Here is a 20486-nt window from a genome sequence, read left to right as displayed (position 1 = left end):
TCAGTCTACGAACGACAATGCAATCCAGTACTCCCTCTGTTTCAAAATATAGAATGTTTTAAGCAAAACACGCAGATTAAGAAGTTTTTACTTTTAACAAGTTTAACCAATTAAAAACAATACTGCATAATATAAAATATTAAACTAATCTAAAAGTTGCATTAAAATTTGAAAGCATTCTATATTATGAAACAAAAAACTTCTCCAAAACATCGTATATTTTGAAACGGAGGAAGTACTAATGTAGTAAATAGTAACTGGATTTGTCTTGGATCCAATCTTCCCCGTCCAAATCACATAATGACAGCTAAAAAACAAAACCCATGATATTATTACAAAAGAGAATATTACAAAAAAAACACAAAAGTAAAACATTATCAACATCACCTCAGGATTTTTGATGAAGTTTTTTTGTATAAAAGTATTTAATTTATAATTATTTTAACCTTGGAGGATGCATTGAAAGCCTTGACAAACCCAAAGCCAGATACAAAACAGAACAAGACAGATGCAGAGATCAAACATCAAAACAACCCAAACATGTTTCTTCCATATCTGTTTCGCCTTTTGTCTATGATGATGATCATGATGATGATGAATCATCAACCCATTTCTAACTCCTTTATTACCTCCTATTCCTAATGAATCCATCTTCTTCTCATTCAAATTCACCTCATCAGTATGCAATCTCTTCTTGTTCTTCAACACCCTCAACGGCTTACCTAACAGCGGCATAAACGCACCACCACCTTTTCGACCTCTAGACGAAGAATCCAAACTCTGATTATTATTAATCTCCCTCGTTCTAGGAGGAGAAGATCCAACAAACTCCAATTCCAAATCCTTATTAGTAGTGATCTCAACGAAGACTGGTTCCAGCTTTGATTGGAGACAGTGTCGACTCGGATGATTAACCAACGAATCCGCCGTGGATCCGTCTTCCATAAGAGACTCCGTAACCGATTTCAAACGATGGAAGAGCCAGAGAGACTCAGATTTCGTAACCGCCTCGTCTAAGATGGCGAAATACGAAAAAATTCCATCGATGATCAAAGCGTAAGTTCTCTTGCGTACTGTGTGAGAGATCATCGAATGGTGTGGAGGTACGTTCTCGATGCATCTCAAAGCTAGATCTTCGATTCCTGGCTCTTCTTCTTTTGAAACGAACTCTGCGAGAATCACTGTTCCTTTCGCAATGCACGTGTATAACAACATACGTGGATTCGTAATCATGTCTTTAGTCAAATTGGATCCGATCTGAAACAGAGGAAGAGCAGAGATTAAGAGTGGTTATATTGGGCTTTATTATCTATTAGAGAGATGCATCTTTCTAGATTTCGAGATTTTCCAGGAAAATGGTGGAAGAAGAGTTTCCATTATTGGACAAACAAAAACAGATCGAACAAACAAAAAAAAAGGTTAAAGCAGAAATTTACCGGGAAAAGAAAAAAAAAGGTTACGTTGGTGAATGTACCCCTCGTAGTAGTTTCTATTTACGATAATACCCCGGATCTTAGATTGACACGTGGAAAAAGTTAGTTCGGCCATCAACGTCAATCCCAGTGCTGGACTCTGGACTGCTACCACGTGTTGGGGAGAATAACGAATTTATTGGTACGTCCGTGACGATTGGTTAAATTCGATTTTTGGCATAAGATATTTTTTTTTTGTTATAGAACCCCAATTAGTTTGGTTAACCATCAAGAAGAAAGAAAATATCATATCTTCCTTTCAATAATGGGAATAAAGTTTTCGAGAGTAACCATAAATAAATTGTGATAAGTTCGTAGAAGGTTCTGCATATCTCGTCTTAGTTTGTCTCCGATGGAACCCACCACGAATCCGAATCGCACTCCAACCTCCGCCGGCGACGGTGTTATTGTAAAGTCGTGACTGGTTTAACAATTTGATCATTCATAAATTCTTTTATATCGCAAATTTCCTTATAGCTGGCTAAAAGAAATCTTATTTTTTTGTAAGTGTGAATGGTTTATATATCAAATGCGAATTTGCCATATAACAACATTTGAGTATTTTTCTTTTTTTTTTTCATATGAAACACAAAAAAATATATATATATTTCTTACAATTCTTGACTTTTGTACCACTTACAAGTTTGCAATAATCAGTTTATTCCAATTTGTAATGTAGCGTGAATTCAAAATTTAATAAGTACTCTAAATGGCGAATTTTTTTAATCCAAATTTGTTTTTTGAAATCATAGTGAAATCATATTTTGAAAAAGTGAGAATATGAATAAGTGTTATATGATTCATCTCCAATTGTTTTACGGTATTTTAATAAATATGCGAGTATTTGAAATAATTCTATATAAGTTTCTAAAAAAATTGTAGAGTATTACATGTTCTAATCTAGTTAGGAATAAAAAAATAATAACAAGGTTCTAAGTAAAAAGCACATAACCTTGAGAATAACGAATAATTAAACTTACATATTTGAATGTCCTTTTTGAAAGAATTTCATAATATCACACCTTTAAAATCAATATATGAGATTATAATCTTAAAATACAAAATAATCTGAACTGTTGAAGAAAGAAAAAAAAAAAGCACCTTTTTTTTTTGTCAACCAAAAAAAAAAAAAACACCTTATGTAGATGTTTTTCAAATATAAATTTTGGTGTTATTGTAACAAGTTTACATATATCGACGAAAAAATAGCAGAAAATTTCTCACATATTTCCCATTGATTTTCTATGGCTATATGAAGGTTTTATTTTGTGGGAAATTGGTAAGAAATTTCCCTCCAATTCCAAACACAAATCTATGGTTGAAAATCTTCAGATAATAAGCATATAAAATAAGCGTCCTCTGCTCCTCTCTTTGATATGATCAATTCATCACCTTCTAAAATGGCCACAACCACTCCTCAGCGTCCGAATTCTGCCACCGGCGATGATGTCAATTCACCACCCTTGGATCAAGAACTAGCGGGCAGTTCAATGGATGATGATCCCACAAAATTTCCAAAGCAAGACACAGGTAACTCCAAAGAAAATCTATGCGTTGGCTCCGACATTAATTATATCATAGGACAGTGAACATATATAGAATGCAAATCATGCATATGTTATTAAGCTTACCCAACGTTTATATCGCCTTTGGCATGTAGCATGTAGCATGGCAGTAGAGCGTGAGCACTGGAGCTAATATTTTACGTTAGTATATATAGTTTAAGACTTACGTACGTTGTGATTTGGTTTGGAAAAACAGTTTCATTTTATTCCTGATTTTGCGCATTTTTCTATATGTTCATGAAAACAAGAACAAAAGTCCTAAGATATAAATATATAGAAAGATCTAAGTTAGTTGATTATTTTTTGAATATAAGTTGGATGCATTCGATAAAAGTAATAGTTTTTGGTGTTAGAGAGAATAGAGGATATCGCATGTATGATGTAGCACGTTAATCTGGTAGACAAATGTTATATATTGATGCACACATCATGAAGCAAGAAAACTATTTTGAGTTATCATCGTCAAGAAAGTGTTGAAAGACAAAATTTGTGTTTTTCTTGAGTCCAAATAATAGGCTGTTGTATCATACGTACGTAGGAACCAAGAAAGAAGACAACAACAATAATGGATCTGAAGTTGTACATGGCGAGACGAGAAGTCCCGATGAGGCTTTGGATGAGATAAAGAAGCAACAGACTCATAATCTCTACTGTCCTAACTGTAAACGTAACATTACCACAGATGCTGAAATCTTTGTAAAGGGTCAAGAGACTGCTCCTTACAAAACAAAGCATTTCCGACTGTGTGTTCCTCTCGTTATCCCCTTCAAGTTCCCTACCTTTCCTCTCGCAGGTAATACATATACTACTGCTTTTGTGTATATGTCAATGATGATATAGACACTTTTGTTTTTTTATTTTGTAAGTGGTTATCATTTCTTGATCAAAAGTGACTTTTTAAATGTTGGATTGATTGATTCTTGATCTACATGACCAATCCCATCATTACTTACAGAGCCATGGAAGAAACTAAAGGAACTTCTCCTGAACTGTTTACCAAGGCTCAGTCCCACTTGCGGTTCCTATTCGCTGCGGTTCTACTATTGCTATCAGTCATTGTTCTGTGGTCCTCGCATTTTCCTCACTGCCAGGATCGCCTTTTCCTTTGCCATCGCGAGGGTCACATTCTCCTTCGCCACTGCCAGGTTCTCCTTCTCTCTCGCCAGGGCCACCTTCTCATTCGCCATCGCCAGGATCACATTCTCCTTTGCCACGGCCAGAGCCGCCTTCTCCATCTCCATCCCCAGGGCTGGATTCTCCTTTGCCACTGCCAGGGTCGCCTTCTCCATCTCCATCCCCAGGGCCGGGTTCTCCTTTAACAGTACCAGGAACGACTTCTCCTTTGCCATTGTCAGGAACGCCATCTCCTCATCTACAGCCAGGGCTGGATCCATATGAAAAGATACGTTGGCTCATACATTTCCCGAGCATCAAGTACCTTTCCGTGATCTCGTTGTTGTTCCTCGCCATTATGGCTCTCCTCTGGTCTTCCATTTTCCCCATCATCATTTACCTGATAGCAGCAATGAAAAAATGTAGGGACATTGTGATTCCTTTACATCCTCTTCCCCCTTTCCCTTTGCCATAAATAAGAGTATTTATATATTGCAGGGAGAGTAAGAGGTATTACCCGAGTTACAAACCCTCCAACCCCTACTATTAAGGGAACAGATCAAGCTCCAGGTACTTTTCACATGTCTTTTTTTAGCTGATTGAAATAAAGATGAGCATGTATAATCTTATCATAAGAGGAGATACGTTCATACGTACCTTCATCTCTGTTATCTTTCCCTGACTCTCTTTTTTACTCTTCATATTACCTCTGCCTCAATTTTGCCTGTTTCCGTCTTGGAATGATGTCTTGAATAAAACTACAGAGAAAGCCCCTGGACCTGAAGAGAATAAGGAAGGTTTAGGGACAAACACCGAGATCCCTCCAACCCGGAAGCCGGTGAGACTTGTCTTGTGGAATAATGTCGTGGTTCCAGTTCTAAATCTCTTTCCAATGGAGCTAGACATTTTGAAGAGTATTGTGTATGGAGGTCTAATCGAGTCCATAACAAGCCTCGGTGTAGTATCTTCCGCTGCCGGTTCCGGAGCTTCCACTGGTAAGTACACATGCATGAACATACAAACACGACATTGAGTTTCTTCATACATCTTATTCCAACTAACATTATCTTTGCTTGCAGTCAAAGTTATCGCTTTGGGACTAGGCAATTTATTCAGTGGCCTTTTCCTCATCATTCACGGCGTACGTCGTTTTGTGTCTTCTCTTTTGTTTTCGCATACACAATGTTAACTGAATAAACAGAGCACAAACTCTGTTTTCACATAGCATCTACTCTGTTTTTACAGAACACCTACTCTGTTTCACCGTGTGTCTCTAAACACTTGTCAGCATTGTATTCACTAGAAAGTTGATTCAAACTATTCATACTTACAATAAATTATATATTTTGGCAGCTATACGGACTCATAACGTTTCAACCACCATCTCACAGTTCGAGCAAAGAGCATAATATGACATATCTACAAGATAGAGCACTGTACAAGGATCGGCTGGGAGACTATAAAAAGGTCAAGCTCCACTGCTTCGTTGTTGTGGTTTCCTTCATATTCTTCGCTGTGATCCCTCCTCTCTTCTACGGCCTCTCTTTGAAAATAACCGACAATGGACACTACCAAGCTGCGGTCGTTCTCGCCGCATCTTTGGTCTGCGTCATCTCTCTCTCCTTTGCAAAAGCTTATGCCTTCAAAATGGAAAAAAAAAACTCAGGACCGTGGCTTTGTACACCGGAATGGCGATTGGAGCGTCTGCGCTTTCTTTCATCACCAGTCAACTTCTCAGTGATCTGCTTAAGAAGTACGGCTTCCATGACACTGAATAAACAAGTTTGATTAAATAAACAACAGAGTTCTTCATCTTCCTTTCTGTTTAACTTTTTAATGTGTTGTACACGAACTTGTTTTGTTCCTTATGTAAGCAAAAAGGTTCGGTTTTTATCAAGATTTTATCAGTTTGTTCTTAACTCTTTTCTTCAGAAAAAAAAAGCAAGTTGGTTAGGATTAATAATAAAGATAAAGAACGTGGAACCCGTGAAATTAAAATATTCAGATAGAGAGTGTAACCATAAATGGTACTAACATGGTTCTGAATCTCATCTTTGTTTGTTTACGATGGAACCCACCAAGAATCAGGCTCCATCTCCAAGCTTCCCCGGACCCGGAGACGGTGTATGTACCAATGAATTGACCAACCTGTCACCAGACTCACCACTCGGCAGCGAAAAGGACGATGGTGTTGACTTCAGCCAGGAACAAGGTCTGAGAATTATATGTACTCTTGATTAGTTTACTTATTAGTTCATTAGTATCTGGTCTTTTACAGTTTGATACTTGCAAAAGAAAAAAAAGTATATGAAGTACTATACTATTAATCCCATCTTTTCCGAATGCTCAAATTAATTTTTTACTCAATAGGATCGGAGACAAATGAACCTATTGACACTGAGAATGGTTCAAGACCCGTAGATAAGAAGCAATACTCTGAAACTGAAGATGTAGTTCGAGCAAAAGATTTACAGACAGAACCTGATTCACTGGATGATGAGGTGGAGACTGTGATCAGGAACCAACATAAGTACTACATTTACTGCCCTTGCTGTGGTAAAGATATCACCAAAACAGTCAAGCTCGTGAAGATGTCAGATCCCCAACCCACAAAAGATCATGATACTGAGAATAAAGCTATTGACAGTGATACTGAGAATGGTTCAACATCCCAAGACAAGAAGACAAAGATTCCATCATGGTTCCCTGTTTTTCTTCAGCCGCTGTTTCCTTCTGTTTACGGTCCCAACAAAGACAAAGGTATCTTTCTTATCCAATCTTCTTTCGATACCGTTGTATGGACAGTTGTGATTGACTTTGGTTCTTGCCAATTCCAGGAGAGAAAGGGGTTGATTCAAAGTCACCAGGAACTCACGACAATCTTGATATCAATGGTAAGGAACCGAGCATTGATGTCAGTAATGAGAAAAACAGACCGAGCTTTCCGAAGTGGTTAGTCCATGTTTTTGCTTGGTTGTTCCTCTGTATCATTACAGCTCTCTCTGTCCTTTCGACTTCTCCACCGCCTTTCGTTCAACCACATCTACAATTGCCTTCTATGCCTTCATTGCGGCTGTCTTCTGCTTCTGTGCTTTGGTTACTTCCCACGTTTGCGGTGCTGCTTCTCTTCATTGTTTCAATGAGGTCCCGTTTCAGTCCGAGATATCACAAAGAGAAAGGTAATTTCTCGTTCTCCCTTTTTTGGTCTTTGTCACTTCAATGTTTAAAGAATGAGGCATTCTGCTCTTTCAACACTTTGATATTACGATTTTCTGAACTACGCCAGGAGACAAAAGTGTCGATTCCAAGCCTACTAATACCACTAGTGAAGAACCAGCAACAACTCAGTATCACGATGACCAAGCTGCAAAACCTGATCAAGATTTTGACAAGAAAACAGGTTTGTTCTGAATTCTGAGATTAATCCTAATCAAGTCTGGTTCTTAACAAAGATTCTCGCTCATGCTTGACAACCATACAAATGACCTAACTCTGATATATCCTTCACCAGGGGAGCAACCTTCCAAGCAAAGTGTCAATAAGGAAACTCAATATGACAAAGCTCCAGATCATAATCAAGATATTGACAAGGGAACAGGTGTGTTCTAAATTCTGATTCTGAGATGAATCCTAATTAAGTTTGGTTCTTAACAAAGATTCTTAATTATGCTAGACAACCAAAAAAGTCACCTAACTCCGACATCACCTTCAACACTGGAGCAACCTTCCAAGCAAAGTTTCAATAAGGAAGCACCTCAACCAGATACTCAACAAAAGTTTCCAGATAGTAGTGAACCTCGCAAAGACGGTAATAAACTCGAAATCCTGAAAAGTATAGTGTATGGAGGTCTTACAGAATCCATCACAAGCCTTTGCACAGTAACATCTGCGGCAGCGACTGGTGCTTCAACTCGTAAGTGAAACAAAAATCTATTTGAGGCATTTCGTCGAACACTTTGAACGCATAAACCTAATATGCTAATGTCTTTTCTCCTAATTCAGTGAACGTTTTGGCCTTGGGAGTTGCCAATCTGTCAAGCGGTCTTCTTCTCACCGTTCACAGCGTAAGTGATCTTTCTGAACTGTAACGAAAACATCAGTATGTAAAACTCTCAAAGAAGTGAACAAAAAGACTCCATCTTTTTTTTGCAGCTCCAAGAACTAATAAACGAAACACCCAGAAAACGAACCAACACTGATGATTCGGGAACAGATAGGTACGAGGAAGTTCTCGGAAAAAGAGAGTACTCGAGGCGACACAGATTGATCGCAATCTCTTCTTTTATCATCTTCGGCTTGATCCCACCTTTAGTATACGGCTTCTCGTTTCGAAGCAAGCTGGAAAAGAGACAAGAGTACAAGGTTTTAGCTGTTTATGCAGTGTCTCTGCTCTGCGTCGCCTTGCTCTCGATTGCGAAAGCTTATGCGTCGAAGAGACGAGATTATCTCAAGACTCTGTTTCGGTACACGACGATGGCGATGACTGCGTCGGGATTTTCTCAGTTTGTGGGTTACTTGGTTAGTCAGTGGCTTGAGAGAAGCGGGTTTTGCGACGAAACTCCAGAAAGTCAACGAGTTTGAAGAGTTTAGTTCTGTCTTGTTGACTTCAAACTCAATAGTGTCCTTTTCTTACCCAATTTGTTTTTCATAATAAATGAACGAATTTATTGGACTTTGACCTAAAAAGGAAAACAAAATGTTTTATTGTTTATAGAAATTGGAGATTAGATTCGAAAAGACAAAATAAATAAAAAGACAATTATAACCTTTGTTTTTAGGGTCAAACTAATTCTTTCACTTTAATTTAACAAAATAAAAAAAAAAAAAAAAAAAAAAATTGGTAAGGTTCGGTAAACAAGAAATCTGCAAAAATGTTCCTAGTGCCAAAAACAGTCGGTTTAGTAGAATGATAATTAAGAAATGTTGATCTCTTCTTATAATGTGTTGTTTTAATTCTTGAAATTGACGATTACTACAATGATTGTAACATGGAAAATGCAGATAGGAATTTGAGTGCAAGAATGAAAACGTGGGTCTTAGAATAGATTTCATTGGTCGGCCTACTAAAAGATGCGGAACTTTAAAGATTGGTGGCCAGTATCGATCCATGTTGGTTTCATAGATATGGAACACAATAAAATACATCGTTTCGTAAATTTTGTTTCCACTCAAAATCGGGAGGGAGAGCTGTGGGATCGATGCATATTGAAAAGAACTTCTATGCTACTTATAGACTCGGTAATTATTATCTATAAAAAGGGATCAGAACTGGCCTAGGAGCAGAATTGGTTGGAAGAATCATGTTATATTACAAGAAAGATGATTTCAGGACCATCCAAATTATATATATACACTGGCTTAAAGACCACTTAGTGTCGCATCATGATAGGCATATTACGAACATAAATAACTATGTACATATAAAATCATATTGTCTTATTGTTCGTATTATTTGGTATCATACGTGAAATTTAACCATAATAAGCAAAAGTTTTTTTTTTTTTTTTGGGTTTGGTTTTGTCAAAAAAAATTAATGATATCGTTGTTGGTTATTGCACACTTAAAAGTAGTTGAATTAGAGCCTTTCTTTTTCATAAGAAGTATAGACTTTACATGTTTTAAGATATAAGATGTGGCTGCAATAAGTTGTAGTATGATGCCCATGGGGACATCTCCGTAATTCGTTCGATCTACGAATACGCCGCCACCCATTCGGCCTCGGATATCTATGGAGACTGAGGTATAATCTCCTAAACATATATACTGTATCATGTAATACTAGAAGAATATTTTTTGTGTGGCGGTTGATGAAGAATCAAAGAAATTTAAAAAGTGTTTATCGATAATGGTATCATGGTATGTAGAAAGATTCGTTATTTAGTTCTAAATGTGGATCAAATTATGAGGCAAGCAGAATAACAGTTTTTTCAATTTGCAAAGAAACTACGTTAAGCAACTGATATCAGGTCATCGATGACAGTTTAATGGCACTTTGTACCATTGTAGAAGCTACATGTAGGAAACAATTCTTTGAACTAATAATAAGTCTTACCAACACCTACTAACTTTATTTTGTTGATTCTTCGACACTCGTAGTCTTATGGACGAAAACTGGAAACAGCTGGAGCAATAGAAAAATTATACCTATTAACAATGACATAAATACATAATCAATCATTCATGTGAACTCAGGGTTTAAGTTCACATTCATGAATCATCGAGTCATCATCTTGAGTGGGGTCTATAATTTAATAAAATTCAACTAACATTTCTTACACGATTCCAGTATACATAAAAAACCCATGGCATAAAACACACATATATACTGTATTAGTTTAATTAAAGGGATTGAGTAGGTTTCTTTCTAGTTATGTCTGAAGGCAACATATGCATGTGCTGTCATTATCAACCACGTTCATAACGTGTTTTGGGGTTATTTGTTTTTTTTTTAGGTGGTATTTATTGATAGGAGTTAAAGACTTTAGGAATCGGGAGTTTTGGTCATATATAATATAATATCTTCATCAATTTTTTTTCTGATAATCTTTTTTCTTGCGTCACTGTTTGTTACTATTACATATTAGTAATTAATAACTTAGAAATTCGTACTTCTCCTCGCAATGTTTTTGGTCGTCGTCGTTCCGGTTCTCGTGAAGTCGTGATAAAACTTAAGAAAAAGAAGAAGAATATATATATATATATACTAATGGCGATGGTGGTTGATCACAGCAACATCATCGAGAAATATCATACAAGAAGTCTATATAGCATGGAGTATGGACAATGGTATGAGTTAATACTTAATAGAGATCAGAAGCCGTATATTTGACATTTTTGAATTAAAAATATCTTATATCTATATGTTAGAATGGTATTGTGTTGCATCATCAAACGTGTTGCATGCTAAGTTATCTAAAGGAATGTTTTATATACATATGTTGAGTATACGACGTTGTTATCACGCTTATTAGAATAACAAAGATACGTACAGTACAGGTTGGTAAACAAACATTATTGTGCTAATAATGCGTTGTTTAATTCTACTTTATGTCGAATAGTATCTGTTCGATCTATTGTTTTGTTTTGGTCAACTAAGATTTTGATGTAGCTACTAGCTAGCTCAGGCCTCAGACAGAGTATCTCCCCCCGCGTATTATATTTAATACGCATATATCAATCAAAGAGATAACGATATAGTTGGGACGTGAGGTCGTCGTGATATGAATGCAGTATCATCACTCCCTCCCTCTCTCTCTCTCTCGTACTGTCATCACATCCATGTGACAATAAATCCCTAAAATTAAGTTGAAAAATATCTTCCAACCAATTTGTTGTTGTACTTTACTGTTCGATTAATAAAAAAACATTATCTACAGAAATACAATAATGTACTTTACTGTTCGATTTAAAGAAAACTATAAGTAAAATTATTATCCTATAACCAATATTTATTATTTATTTGTGCCAAACATAATATAATATGTAACTAAATTTTTTTATTTCTTTATTTAAAGCTGCGTTTTTTCGTGTAAAAAATACGTTTCACCAATGAAATTAGGGCTGGGCATTCGGGTTACCTGTTTAGGTTCGGGTATTACCCGTTCGGGTTCGGGTTAATGGGTAATGGAAAATAGAACCCATTCGGGTATTTTACTATATTTGGGTTCGGTTCGGTTCGGGTAGTACCGGGTTCGGGTCGGTTTGAGTTACAATTTTCAGAACCCAATTAGTACCCGAACTACCGGGTACCCGAAAAAATATAATTAAAATTAATTAAATTTAAATAAATTTAGTTAAAGTTTGACTTATGTGACAATATATTTTAGATATTTTGATTATTTTTGATATTTAGGTATAAAACTAAATGAAATATTCAAAATTATAATCATAACTTTAGGGTAATTGCAGTATATTAATGATAAATATTATAAATATGTTTATGTGTTCGGCTTTGTTGGGTACCCAAACGGGTACAGGGTATTACCCGACCCTAACCCGAACCCACGGGTATTAGAAAATAGAACCCAATAGGGTTTTATAAGCAAACCCGAACCCAACCCGAACCCGGTTTTTCGGGTCGGGTTCCGGGTTGGGTATTCGGGTACGGTTTTTATGCCCAGGCCTAAATGAAATTTTTGAATGTGTAAGAGATTTTACGGTAGAGAAAATATTGATAAAATGTTATAATTTATTGCAATATGTCTTTTGTGTAGTTTGAAAATCAAATTCATATCTTCTTATGTTTTATCTTGTAATAATGATAATTTTGCATGTTTCTTATGTAACCAGAACAACATATACTAAATTACTCGGTAGTTTAATTATTTAATTTTATTATATATTAGTAACAATCGGATTCTAAACTAAATTTTCTGAAGATAATCTAATTTATTGATTAATATCTTTGATTAGGCTATTTAAATTTTTTGAGTTAGTCGGTTTGTTAATATTTTCTATAAATGATGGATTAATACCAAAAAACTCATTATGAAAATATTAATAAAATTCCAAAATCAACGTATTCGTGTAAAAATACATTTCACCCGTGAAATATGTGAACGTGGTAAAGAAAATATTTATAAAATGTTACAATTTATGGAAATATATATTTTTGTGTGTTTTAAAAATCATTTATTGAGTAACTATAACAATTTTGCATAATCTAATAATCACTTATTTTAAATATATTATGATTTTTTTTAGGTACTAAGTTTGTTTATAATGATAAAAGTTATTGTCTTATTCCTTTTTAATAGCAAATAGATGAATATACAATTAAAACGTATATTCCTATTCCGTTATCAATATTTCCATTTTTAATCACACTAAATGTTGAGATTAATTAATTTACATACTTAGATATATAAATAATCACACATCATGATATCTCCTAATTTTTTTTCCATTTTATATTTTTTTATGAATATATATAAATCTATATTTAATGGGAATTAAGTTTCTCTTAATGAGTTGGAGATAATTCAAGGGTAATATACTTATTTTTATAATCAATTATAATAACTATTGAAAGCTTATTATTTAAATTATTATGGTAATAATACTAACATAAAAATAACATTTTGTTTTAATATGATTTTGTTAATAAGTTATATGTTCTTTATTTTGATAACTTTTATATTAATTGATATGTTTTTATAGCCTTTTTAGAATATTTTACTTATATTGAATTTAAGAAATCAATTTTAATTGATAAAAGTTATATTTTAAAAAATCAATATAACTTTGACTTGTATATTTGTAAGTAAATTTTAGTGAAATTTTGCCTTAAAATAGTATGTAATTATTTTATTAGTTTGAATATTTGATATGTAAATTTGTGTGAGAAATGTTGACATATCTAATTATTATTCAGTTAATTGTTTTTAAAAGATAATGATATTTTAATGTAATTAAGTAAAAAATATAAAAATATTTTGCTAAAAGATGGACAAAGCTTTCTGGCAGTGACACATTAGTTTTTTTAAGACTGTGCTTCTCTTTATAGTAGATAATCAGTAAATACAGAAAACATTATCTTAAAAATAACAAAAACCACATTCGGTAAAAATCAGTAAATACAAGTCAGTAAATACAAAAATTCTATGCACCAATACAAGTCAATTGACCAAGAAGAAAGCAAGAAGTAAAAAAACACGTGAAAAGTCTTTGCATAATCAAAAACCAGTACAGATCAAACGACCAAGTAACAAAACAAACAAACAAACAAACACATCATTAATTTAATTTATTACGACTAGTTTATATATATAAGCAGAGAAATTAAACAAATCCCGTTTGTATTGCAGAGAAGAGACAGAGACAGAGACGACCCTATCAATCACCTTTTCTCTCTATAGATCTCTCTCTCCTTCTTTTGGCCATTCTTTTGTCTTCCTTTTTCTGATGGGATCCGCCGCCGAACTCACTGATCCCACAACCGGGACAGAGAAGCACCATCCCGTACAAGTTGAAGCAGATGACGTAGAAGACGAACAAGTTGTTGATTTGGAAAGGAAGACATTTCATCATGGTAAGGGTCTTCTTGATACTAGTGTTGACAGTAGTACTACTTTCACCACTAACACCAACACCAGTACCAGCTCCTCCTCCTCTTCTTCTAGCTTTTCCGGTGATGTTACTACTGAGGAGACTCCAGATTTTCGCAGCAACGGCGACGGTGACCATACCGGACTGGACAATTTGGAGAAAGAAACTGAAATTGGGGTTCACGAGGAACATAACAACAGCAACGAGAACAATTGCATCGTCTTCTTCGACGAAGAACATGGTTAGTAATAGAACCTAATCTCCGACTAAGTCAACTTTTTTTTTTTTTTTTTTTTNAAGCTGAATCTGTTGTCTACTTGGTTGGATTAGTTATGTGCTGTTTCAAAAATGTGATATTCAAATTTTCAAAAATGTTTTTGAATTATGTTGTGAATTTAGTGTATTAATTCTGCAATTATTATCAGGCAATTTGGGGTTTTAAGTTTGGATTTAGTGTAGGATAGATCATCTGATGTGGTGAAGTCGTTGGTCATGTGTTTTGTTGTTTGTATATATGAAGGAATTTGGAAATGTCGTCACTGCGATTGGACCTACAAAGAGGGATCTTTGTTGTGTTTTGACACCAAAGGTCAGTCCAGTGTTAGGCTTTCTTGGACCAACAAGTTTTTTTAGATGTCTTTTTCTGGGAATGTGTTGTCTAAGTTCAGATTTGAGTGTTGCTGTCTGTTTGGTTGGAGATGTCGTCATATTTAGTTGAGTTTTTTTTGTTAATTCTTGTTTCATGTTCCTTTGTTAGGTTCTGAGTCAGCTGCTGGTGCAGAAACTGATGCTAGTGAGTCCCAAACTGCTGACCACTTGAATGGGGAGAAGAAGCTGTTAGGATCTGAAAACGGTTCAGCTTCTGAGGATAACAAAAGATCTCGTGAAATCGAAGAAGTACAAGATGGTGACCTCTCTAAAGACCGTGATGCTGCTGATCAACCTGCTGGTAATGTGGTAGAGGAGGAGCTGGACATCGAAGATGTTGAAGATTATGATGTGGAGAATGTGCTAGATAAGCAAGAGACGCATGATTTGTACTGTCCAAACTGCGACTCTTGCATCACCAAAAGGGTTGTCCTCAAAAGAAGAAAACGGAAGATGCGTCATGAGCTTGTGGTAGATCCAAAACGCGTGAGAGGGCCTCAATCCAGTGACCCTATTCTTCTTCATTCGGAAGACAATTTGCCATCTCTGGGTGGTGGTGAAAACCCCCCTGCACATGAATCATTTATTTTCAAGTGCTTGTCATGTTTCACCATATTTAGTTCCACAGGTACACTAAACTGTAACAGTTTCTTTGATACTTGAAAAGTGAAGATCCCATCCCTTTTTGTATTCACAGTATGCTTTCCTTTTGTGGGGAAAAAATTGCAGGAGTGGCTTCAAAGCCGATTCCTCCCCATGAAGGTGTCCAAGGGTTAACGACTCAGCCAAAACCTCAAGAGAAAGCTACAGGCGATTCCAATTGGTTCAGTTCAATTTTTGGCTTTAACCAAAAAGAGTCAGCTGTTCAGCAAGGTATTATTTGGTTCCTTTGTCAGTGTATGACATTCGATTATTTTTGTACTTCAAAACGGTAGTTCCAGTCTGTTGAACTTCAGTGGCTAATTTGGTGTCTAGCAGAATTAAAATTGCACTGTCTCTCCTTTTGTATTCACTATGGTGCTGAAGGTGGTTTGTATCATTTTAGCATTAGAGTTAAATGTAATTCTTTTGTGTTGTCAGGTGGGGCATTGCCTAGCGTCCCAGATGCTAATCGGCCGCGTGGTAACCTGACAGGCTCTACTGCAAATAACCCTTCAAAAGCCCCAACTCTTGTTCAGGGTGATGCAGCCACATCGATTCAAGGTAGGGACACCCCTACAGTTCAAGGTACATATATGCAACGTCACTCTTTTAGAAAGTGGAACCCATGTTCGTGTCTTGTAGTTTGAGATTTTAACAGAGGGCGTTGAGAAGCAACTTTTAATAAATAGAAAACGTGATGGCCATCCTTCTTCTCTTATTTAGCTTTTGCGTTACTCGTTTGACTTTTAAAAACTACAGCATTATTTTCTTAATATGATGGCAGTTGGAAACTCATACGATACAAGCAAAGTTGTCAACAATGGAGCAACTGTTGGAGACGGACAGAAGTTTCTGGCTCCTTTGGCGGAGGAGCAAACACAGAAAAAGATTGACAATGATGGTTCTAGTCCTGCAGACGGGAACCACACATCAGAGAAAGGACGTCTCTCCCCGATTCAACCATCTCATGGCATGAGTATATTAAACACAGTGACTAATGGACCAGACGGATTTAGAGTAGAAACCACATTTCATGAAGAAGGTGCCCCTCTTCTGTTTGAAGGACAAGACACTTCTGACACAAGAAAACCAGATTCTGGTCCGACCACAGTCACAGGTAATTATTATCATTCTCTTTATAATGGTGCGAGAAAATCATATTCATAGCTTCAATGCCAAATACATAAAATAAAACCGGTTTCTGTCTCTCCTTTGTTTGAAGATTAAACTCTTAACGCATGTTATTATGTAGTCATTCTCATTCATACCTTGCTAACTTTCTGCGTCTGCTTAGGTGTAATGGACACGGGTGACAGAGGAGTTAGTGCCGGTCCAGCAAATCCTGAAATTGATGTTACACCAGGGAATTTGCTGGAAGAAGGGTCTCTAAGGGAACCGTTAATGAGACGAGGAGTTGTTGGAGGACTTAAAGTGGAAATCTTGAAAAGCATTGTATACGGAGGTCTAATAGAAGCCATCACGAGCCTTGGTGTTATATCATCTGCCGCTGGTTCTGGTGCAACAATGTGTAAGTACTGCTTAGCCTGAACTATCCGTTTCCATTTGTGAAAACACATAACACATCTTTTGCTGCCGAAAGATCCCAACATGTGTATGTATCGTTGTGGTTGCAGTGAACATATTGGTCCTGGGGCTTGCAAACTTGTTTGGGGGACTTATTCTCATTATTCATAATGTGAGTGATCAATAAACCTTTCGTACACATGTATGGACTTGTTTATAATTCGAGTAAACCTGCCATTTCAAGAAACTTACAGTGAAACATCTATTGCAGCTCCAAGAGCTTAGAGAGGAGGAACCCATAAGAACAACAATAGAAGATAACCAGACTAACGTTCGAGAAGAAGAAGAAGGTCGGTATAAGCAACTCCTTGGACGAAGAGATAATTTCACACTTCACGCATCAGTGGCAATCATATCCTTCATAATCGTTGGAATACTCCCTCCTCTAGTCTACTATTTCTCATTCAGCGAAAAACACAACAAAGAATACAAAGTGGTATCAGTATTCGGGGCATCTCTATTGTGCATCGTCACGCTGGCCGTAGCCAAAGCTCATGTGAAGTACCCTAGAGGCAGCTACCTGAAGAGCATTCTAGGGTACGCGACAATTGCTGTATCGGTGTCAGGGATATCTTACGAAGTTGGTAACTTCTTGTCGCAGTTGCTTGAGAAACATGGATGGTCTGATGGATCTGAAACACATATGGGACAGATGATGCTTTCGTCACTTATGGGAAGAAAAGCCGGCTTCGGATATTCATCAACCTACTGAAACTGAAACTGAATTTTGTCTGGAGAATAATCTCTCTTGCTTCTCTTTTTCACTCTGCTTTTTGTGAACTGAACTCTCGTTAGACTTTGTTGACGCCAAATCTTTGTTGTGTGACTTGTGAGTGTAAAAGTCGTTTCTACTTGTAGGAATTAATAAATGACGACCTGTGCGGCTGTGGCTCTTTTTGTTAAAGTTGCGTTTGATATTTTATTTTTTTTGGATTAAACTATAAAAAAAAAAAAAAGACAAAAGGGAAGGTTCTACCGAGAATTGAACTCGGGTTACTGGATTCAGAGTCCAATGTCCTAACCGCTAGACCATAGAACCATTTGACAATACTTCTGATAAAACTAAATATATACTAAACCCACAACGTGGCATTGCCGTAAAAGTAAGGTTCCGTTTGAGAAAGGACATCGGTTACGTCCGCACTGAGTTTGAAGTTTAAACCAAGTTAGTAAATTACTCTAAAATGGCTATAGCCTATTGGTTGGGTTAAATACAATTTTTTTTCCTTTTTGAAGAAAAAAAGAAATAGGCAGATAGTGTGATTACAACCGTCAGATTCAAATTCGAATTAAAGGGAGCCTTACCATCTGAACGGCTCAGATTTGATCTCTCTTCTTCTCTCTCTTTCTCTCTCTCTATCTCTCTCAGTTTCAGAGAGATCAAAGAGGCCAACAAAAAAAAAAAAAAATCATAGCTTTTGCAGAAACGGTGACGAGAGAGAAAGAGAAAGAGAGGGAGAGAGGGTTATAGAGTCAGGGGCTATTTGAGATTGCCCTTGAACATTTTCAGATTAATTCTTCTTTCCTTTTTGGTTCTCTCTTTCTCGTTTTGTTTTTCCAGATTTGTCTTACGAATCCATTCTCAAAGATACCCAAAAGTGGTAGGGAAGCAAAGTACTGTTCTTTCTCTTTTTTGATAAAATCGGCGGTGAAAGAAAGGAATTTTTTTCATTTTCCGAGATTCTTGAAAATTGAAGAAGACGAAGAAGAAGAGGAATAGACCTAATTTGGGTTTTTAAAATTTAGGGCTTTTTTGATTTTGTGGGGTAATGGAGACAGAGAGTATGGAGTGTGTTTCTTCTAACGGGAATGAGATCCATCAGAACGGAAATGGTCACCAAAGTTATCAGTTTTCTTCGACCAAGACTCACGCCGCCGCTGCCGCCGTTGTTACCAATATTGTTGGTCCGACTGCTACTGCTCCGGCTACTAGCGTCTATGAGCTTCTTGAGTGCCCTGTCTGTACCTACTCTATGTACCCTCCTATCCATCAGGTTATTTTACTTCTGGATCGGATAATTCATTTTTGCTTCACAATTGATTCCTGTTTTGAGTGTTGTTGCTCTCTTCTTGTGGCTTGTGTACCTCTGCTTTGGAGCTTATGAAATGATTTAGCTTTTTATGTGTTCTGTGTTTTGCTAATTTGAATACGCTTGTGTAGTAACATTTTGGAATCCAGAGCATTAATGTTGCTTGTATCCTGTTGAGCTAAATTTGAAGTTCTTGATCTTAGAAGTATGTCTTTTTCTTATTGTTGTTGTTGTTGCAGTGTCATAATGGACACACGTTGTGCTCGACCTGTAAAGTTAGGGTGCATAACCGATGTCCAACTTGTAGACAAGAACTTGGAGATATTAGATGTTTAGCTCTTGAGAAAGTTGCTGAGTCGCTTGAGCTGCCTTGCAAGTATTACAATCTTGGATGCCCTGAGATATTCCCTTACTACAGCAAACTGAAGCACGAGTCTCTCTGTAACTTTAGACCTTACAGTTGTCCTTATGCTGGTTCAGAGTGTGGTATCGTTGGGGATATCCCTTTCCTTGTTGCCCATCTCAGGGATGATCACAAAGTTGACATGCACGCTGGTTCCACGTTCAATCATCGTTATGTCAAATCCAATCCGCGTGAAGTGGAGAACGCTACTTGGATGTTAACCGTGAGCATATCCTTCTTTGTCTACGAAAACATGATTCTCTTCAGTGTTTATAGCATCAAAACTGACAGTTATAGTTCTTCTTTTTGTTTCTTAACTGGCTTTAGGTATTCCATTGCTTTGGACAATACTTCTGCCTCCATTTTGAAGCGTTCCAGCTCGGGATGGGTCCGGTATACATGGCATTCTTGAGATTCATGGGGGACGAGGAAGATGCACGGAGCTACAGCTACAGCTTAGAAGTGGGAGGCAGTGGAAGGAAGCTGACATGGGAAGGAACACCAAGAAGCATCAGAGACAGCCACAGGAAAGTAAGAGACAGCAACGACGGTCTCATCATCCAAAGGAACATGGCTCTCTTCTTCTCTGGCGGAGACAGGAAAGAGCTTAAACTTAGAGTTACTGGTAAAATCTGGAAAGAACAGCACAGTCCAGATTCTGGCATTTGCATGCCAAACCTATCTTCTTCCTGATCAATTCATTCTTCTTTTCTTTGTCTTTTTTTTTTTTTTCTCTCTCTTTGAGAAGGAATGTTGTATGATGATGATGATTGGTTTGCACTCAGTCTTCTTTGTTTGTATCTATAACAGTTCATGAATGAATGTTTGATCTTATAGTCTTATTTTCAAATGCTCAACTCTTTAAACTCACTACATACATGGAGATTGAAGATATGATCAAGCAAAAATAAAACAAGATGTGATTATGAGGAATATACATTACACGTGTGTAAGAAGTACTAAGAACTTAAGGAATTTTCCA

The 20486-nt window shown here is 36.5% G+C and overlaps 4 protein-coding genes, 1 long non-coding RNA gene and 1 other non-coding gene across 8 annotated transcripts; 3 read left to right on the top strand and 3 right to left on the bottom strand.

Annotated features, from left to right (window-relative positions):
• Positions 311 to 1973, bottom strand: LOC104730583 (phytolongin Phyl2.1-like). Its single transcript, XM_010449770.2, has one exon. The coding sequence runs from the start codon at positions 1231 to 1233 to the stop codon at positions 442 to 444; it is 792 nt and encodes a 263-aa protein (XP_010448072.1). The 5' UTR covers positions 1234 to 1973; the 3' UTR covers positions 311 to 441.
• LOC104730581 lies at positions 5834 to 6722 on the bottom strand. The gene is made up of 3 exons (XR_002034494.1): positions 6632 to 6722; positions 6186 to 6364; positions 5834 to 5920 (listed from the first exon to the last, which is right to left on the bottom strand). It is a non-coding gene; the product is annotated as an uncharacterized LOC104730581 (long non-coding RNA).
• On the top strand, positions 6200 to 8822 carry LOC104730582 (membrane protein of ER body 1-like). The gene is made up of 8 exons (XM_010449769.2): positions 6200 to 6362; positions 6521 to 6910; positions 6988 to 7329; positions 7437 to 7550; positions 7662 to 7748; positions 7824 to 8063; positions 8153 to 8214; positions 8303 to 8822. The coding sequence occupies exons 1-8, from the start codon at positions 6218 to 6220 to the stop codon at positions 8729 to 8731; spliced, it is 1809 nt and encodes a 602-aa protein (XP_010448071.1). The 5' UTR covers positions 6200 to 6217; the 3' UTR covers positions 8732 to 8822.
• On the top strand, positions 13937 to 17975 carry LOC104730580 (membrane protein of ER body-like protein). 3 transcript variants are annotated; one of them, XM_019234244.1, is made up of 9 exons: positions 13942 to 14438; positions 14718 to 14786; positions 14955 to 15473; positions 15575 to 15718; positions 15926 to 16072; positions 16272 to 16604; positions 16782 to 17015; positions 17122 to 17183; positions 17283 to 17975. In XM_019234244.1, exons 1-9 carry the CDS (start codon positions 14054 to 14056, stop codon positions 17781 to 17783), a joined length of 2394 nt encoding a protein of 797 aa, XP_019089789.1. In that variant the 5' UTR covers positions 13942 to 14053; the 3' UTR covers positions 17784 to 17975. The 3 variants fall into 3 exon arrangements, with proteins under 3 accessions (XP_010448069.1, XP_010448068.1, XP_019089789.1); XM_010449767.1 differs by lacking the exon at positions 14718 to 14786 and having other exon boundaries at positions 13937 to 14438; positions 15926 to 16048; XM_010449766.1 differs by lacking the exon at positions 14718 to 14786 and having other exon boundaries at positions 13937 to 14438.
• On the bottom strand, positions 18039 to 18110 carry TRNAQ-CUG. Its single transcript has one exon. It is a non-coding gene; the product is annotated as a tRNA-Gln (tRNA).
• LOC104730579 (E3 ubiquitin-protein ligase SINAT4) lies at positions 18410 to 20346 on the top strand. The gene is made up of 3 exons (XM_010449765.2): positions 18410 to 19065; positions 19341 to 19727; positions 19832 to 20346. Exons 1-3 carry the CDS (start codon positions 18841 to 18843, stop codon positions 20195 to 20197), a joined length of 978 nt encoding a protein of 325 aa, XP_010448067.1. The 5' UTR covers positions 18410 to 18840; the 3' UTR covers positions 20198 to 20346.

The sequence above is a fragment of the Camelina sativa genome, chromosome 12 (genome assembly GCF_000633955.1).
Source record: "Camelina sativa cultivar DH55 chromosome 12, Cs, whole genome shotgun sequence".
Classification (NCBI taxonomy): Eukaryota; Viridiplantae; Streptophyta; class Magnoliopsida; order Brassicales; family Brassicaceae; genus Camelina; species Camelina sativa.
Note: the sequence above shows the minus strand (reverse complement) of the source record. Positions and strands in the feature narration are given on the sequence as shown.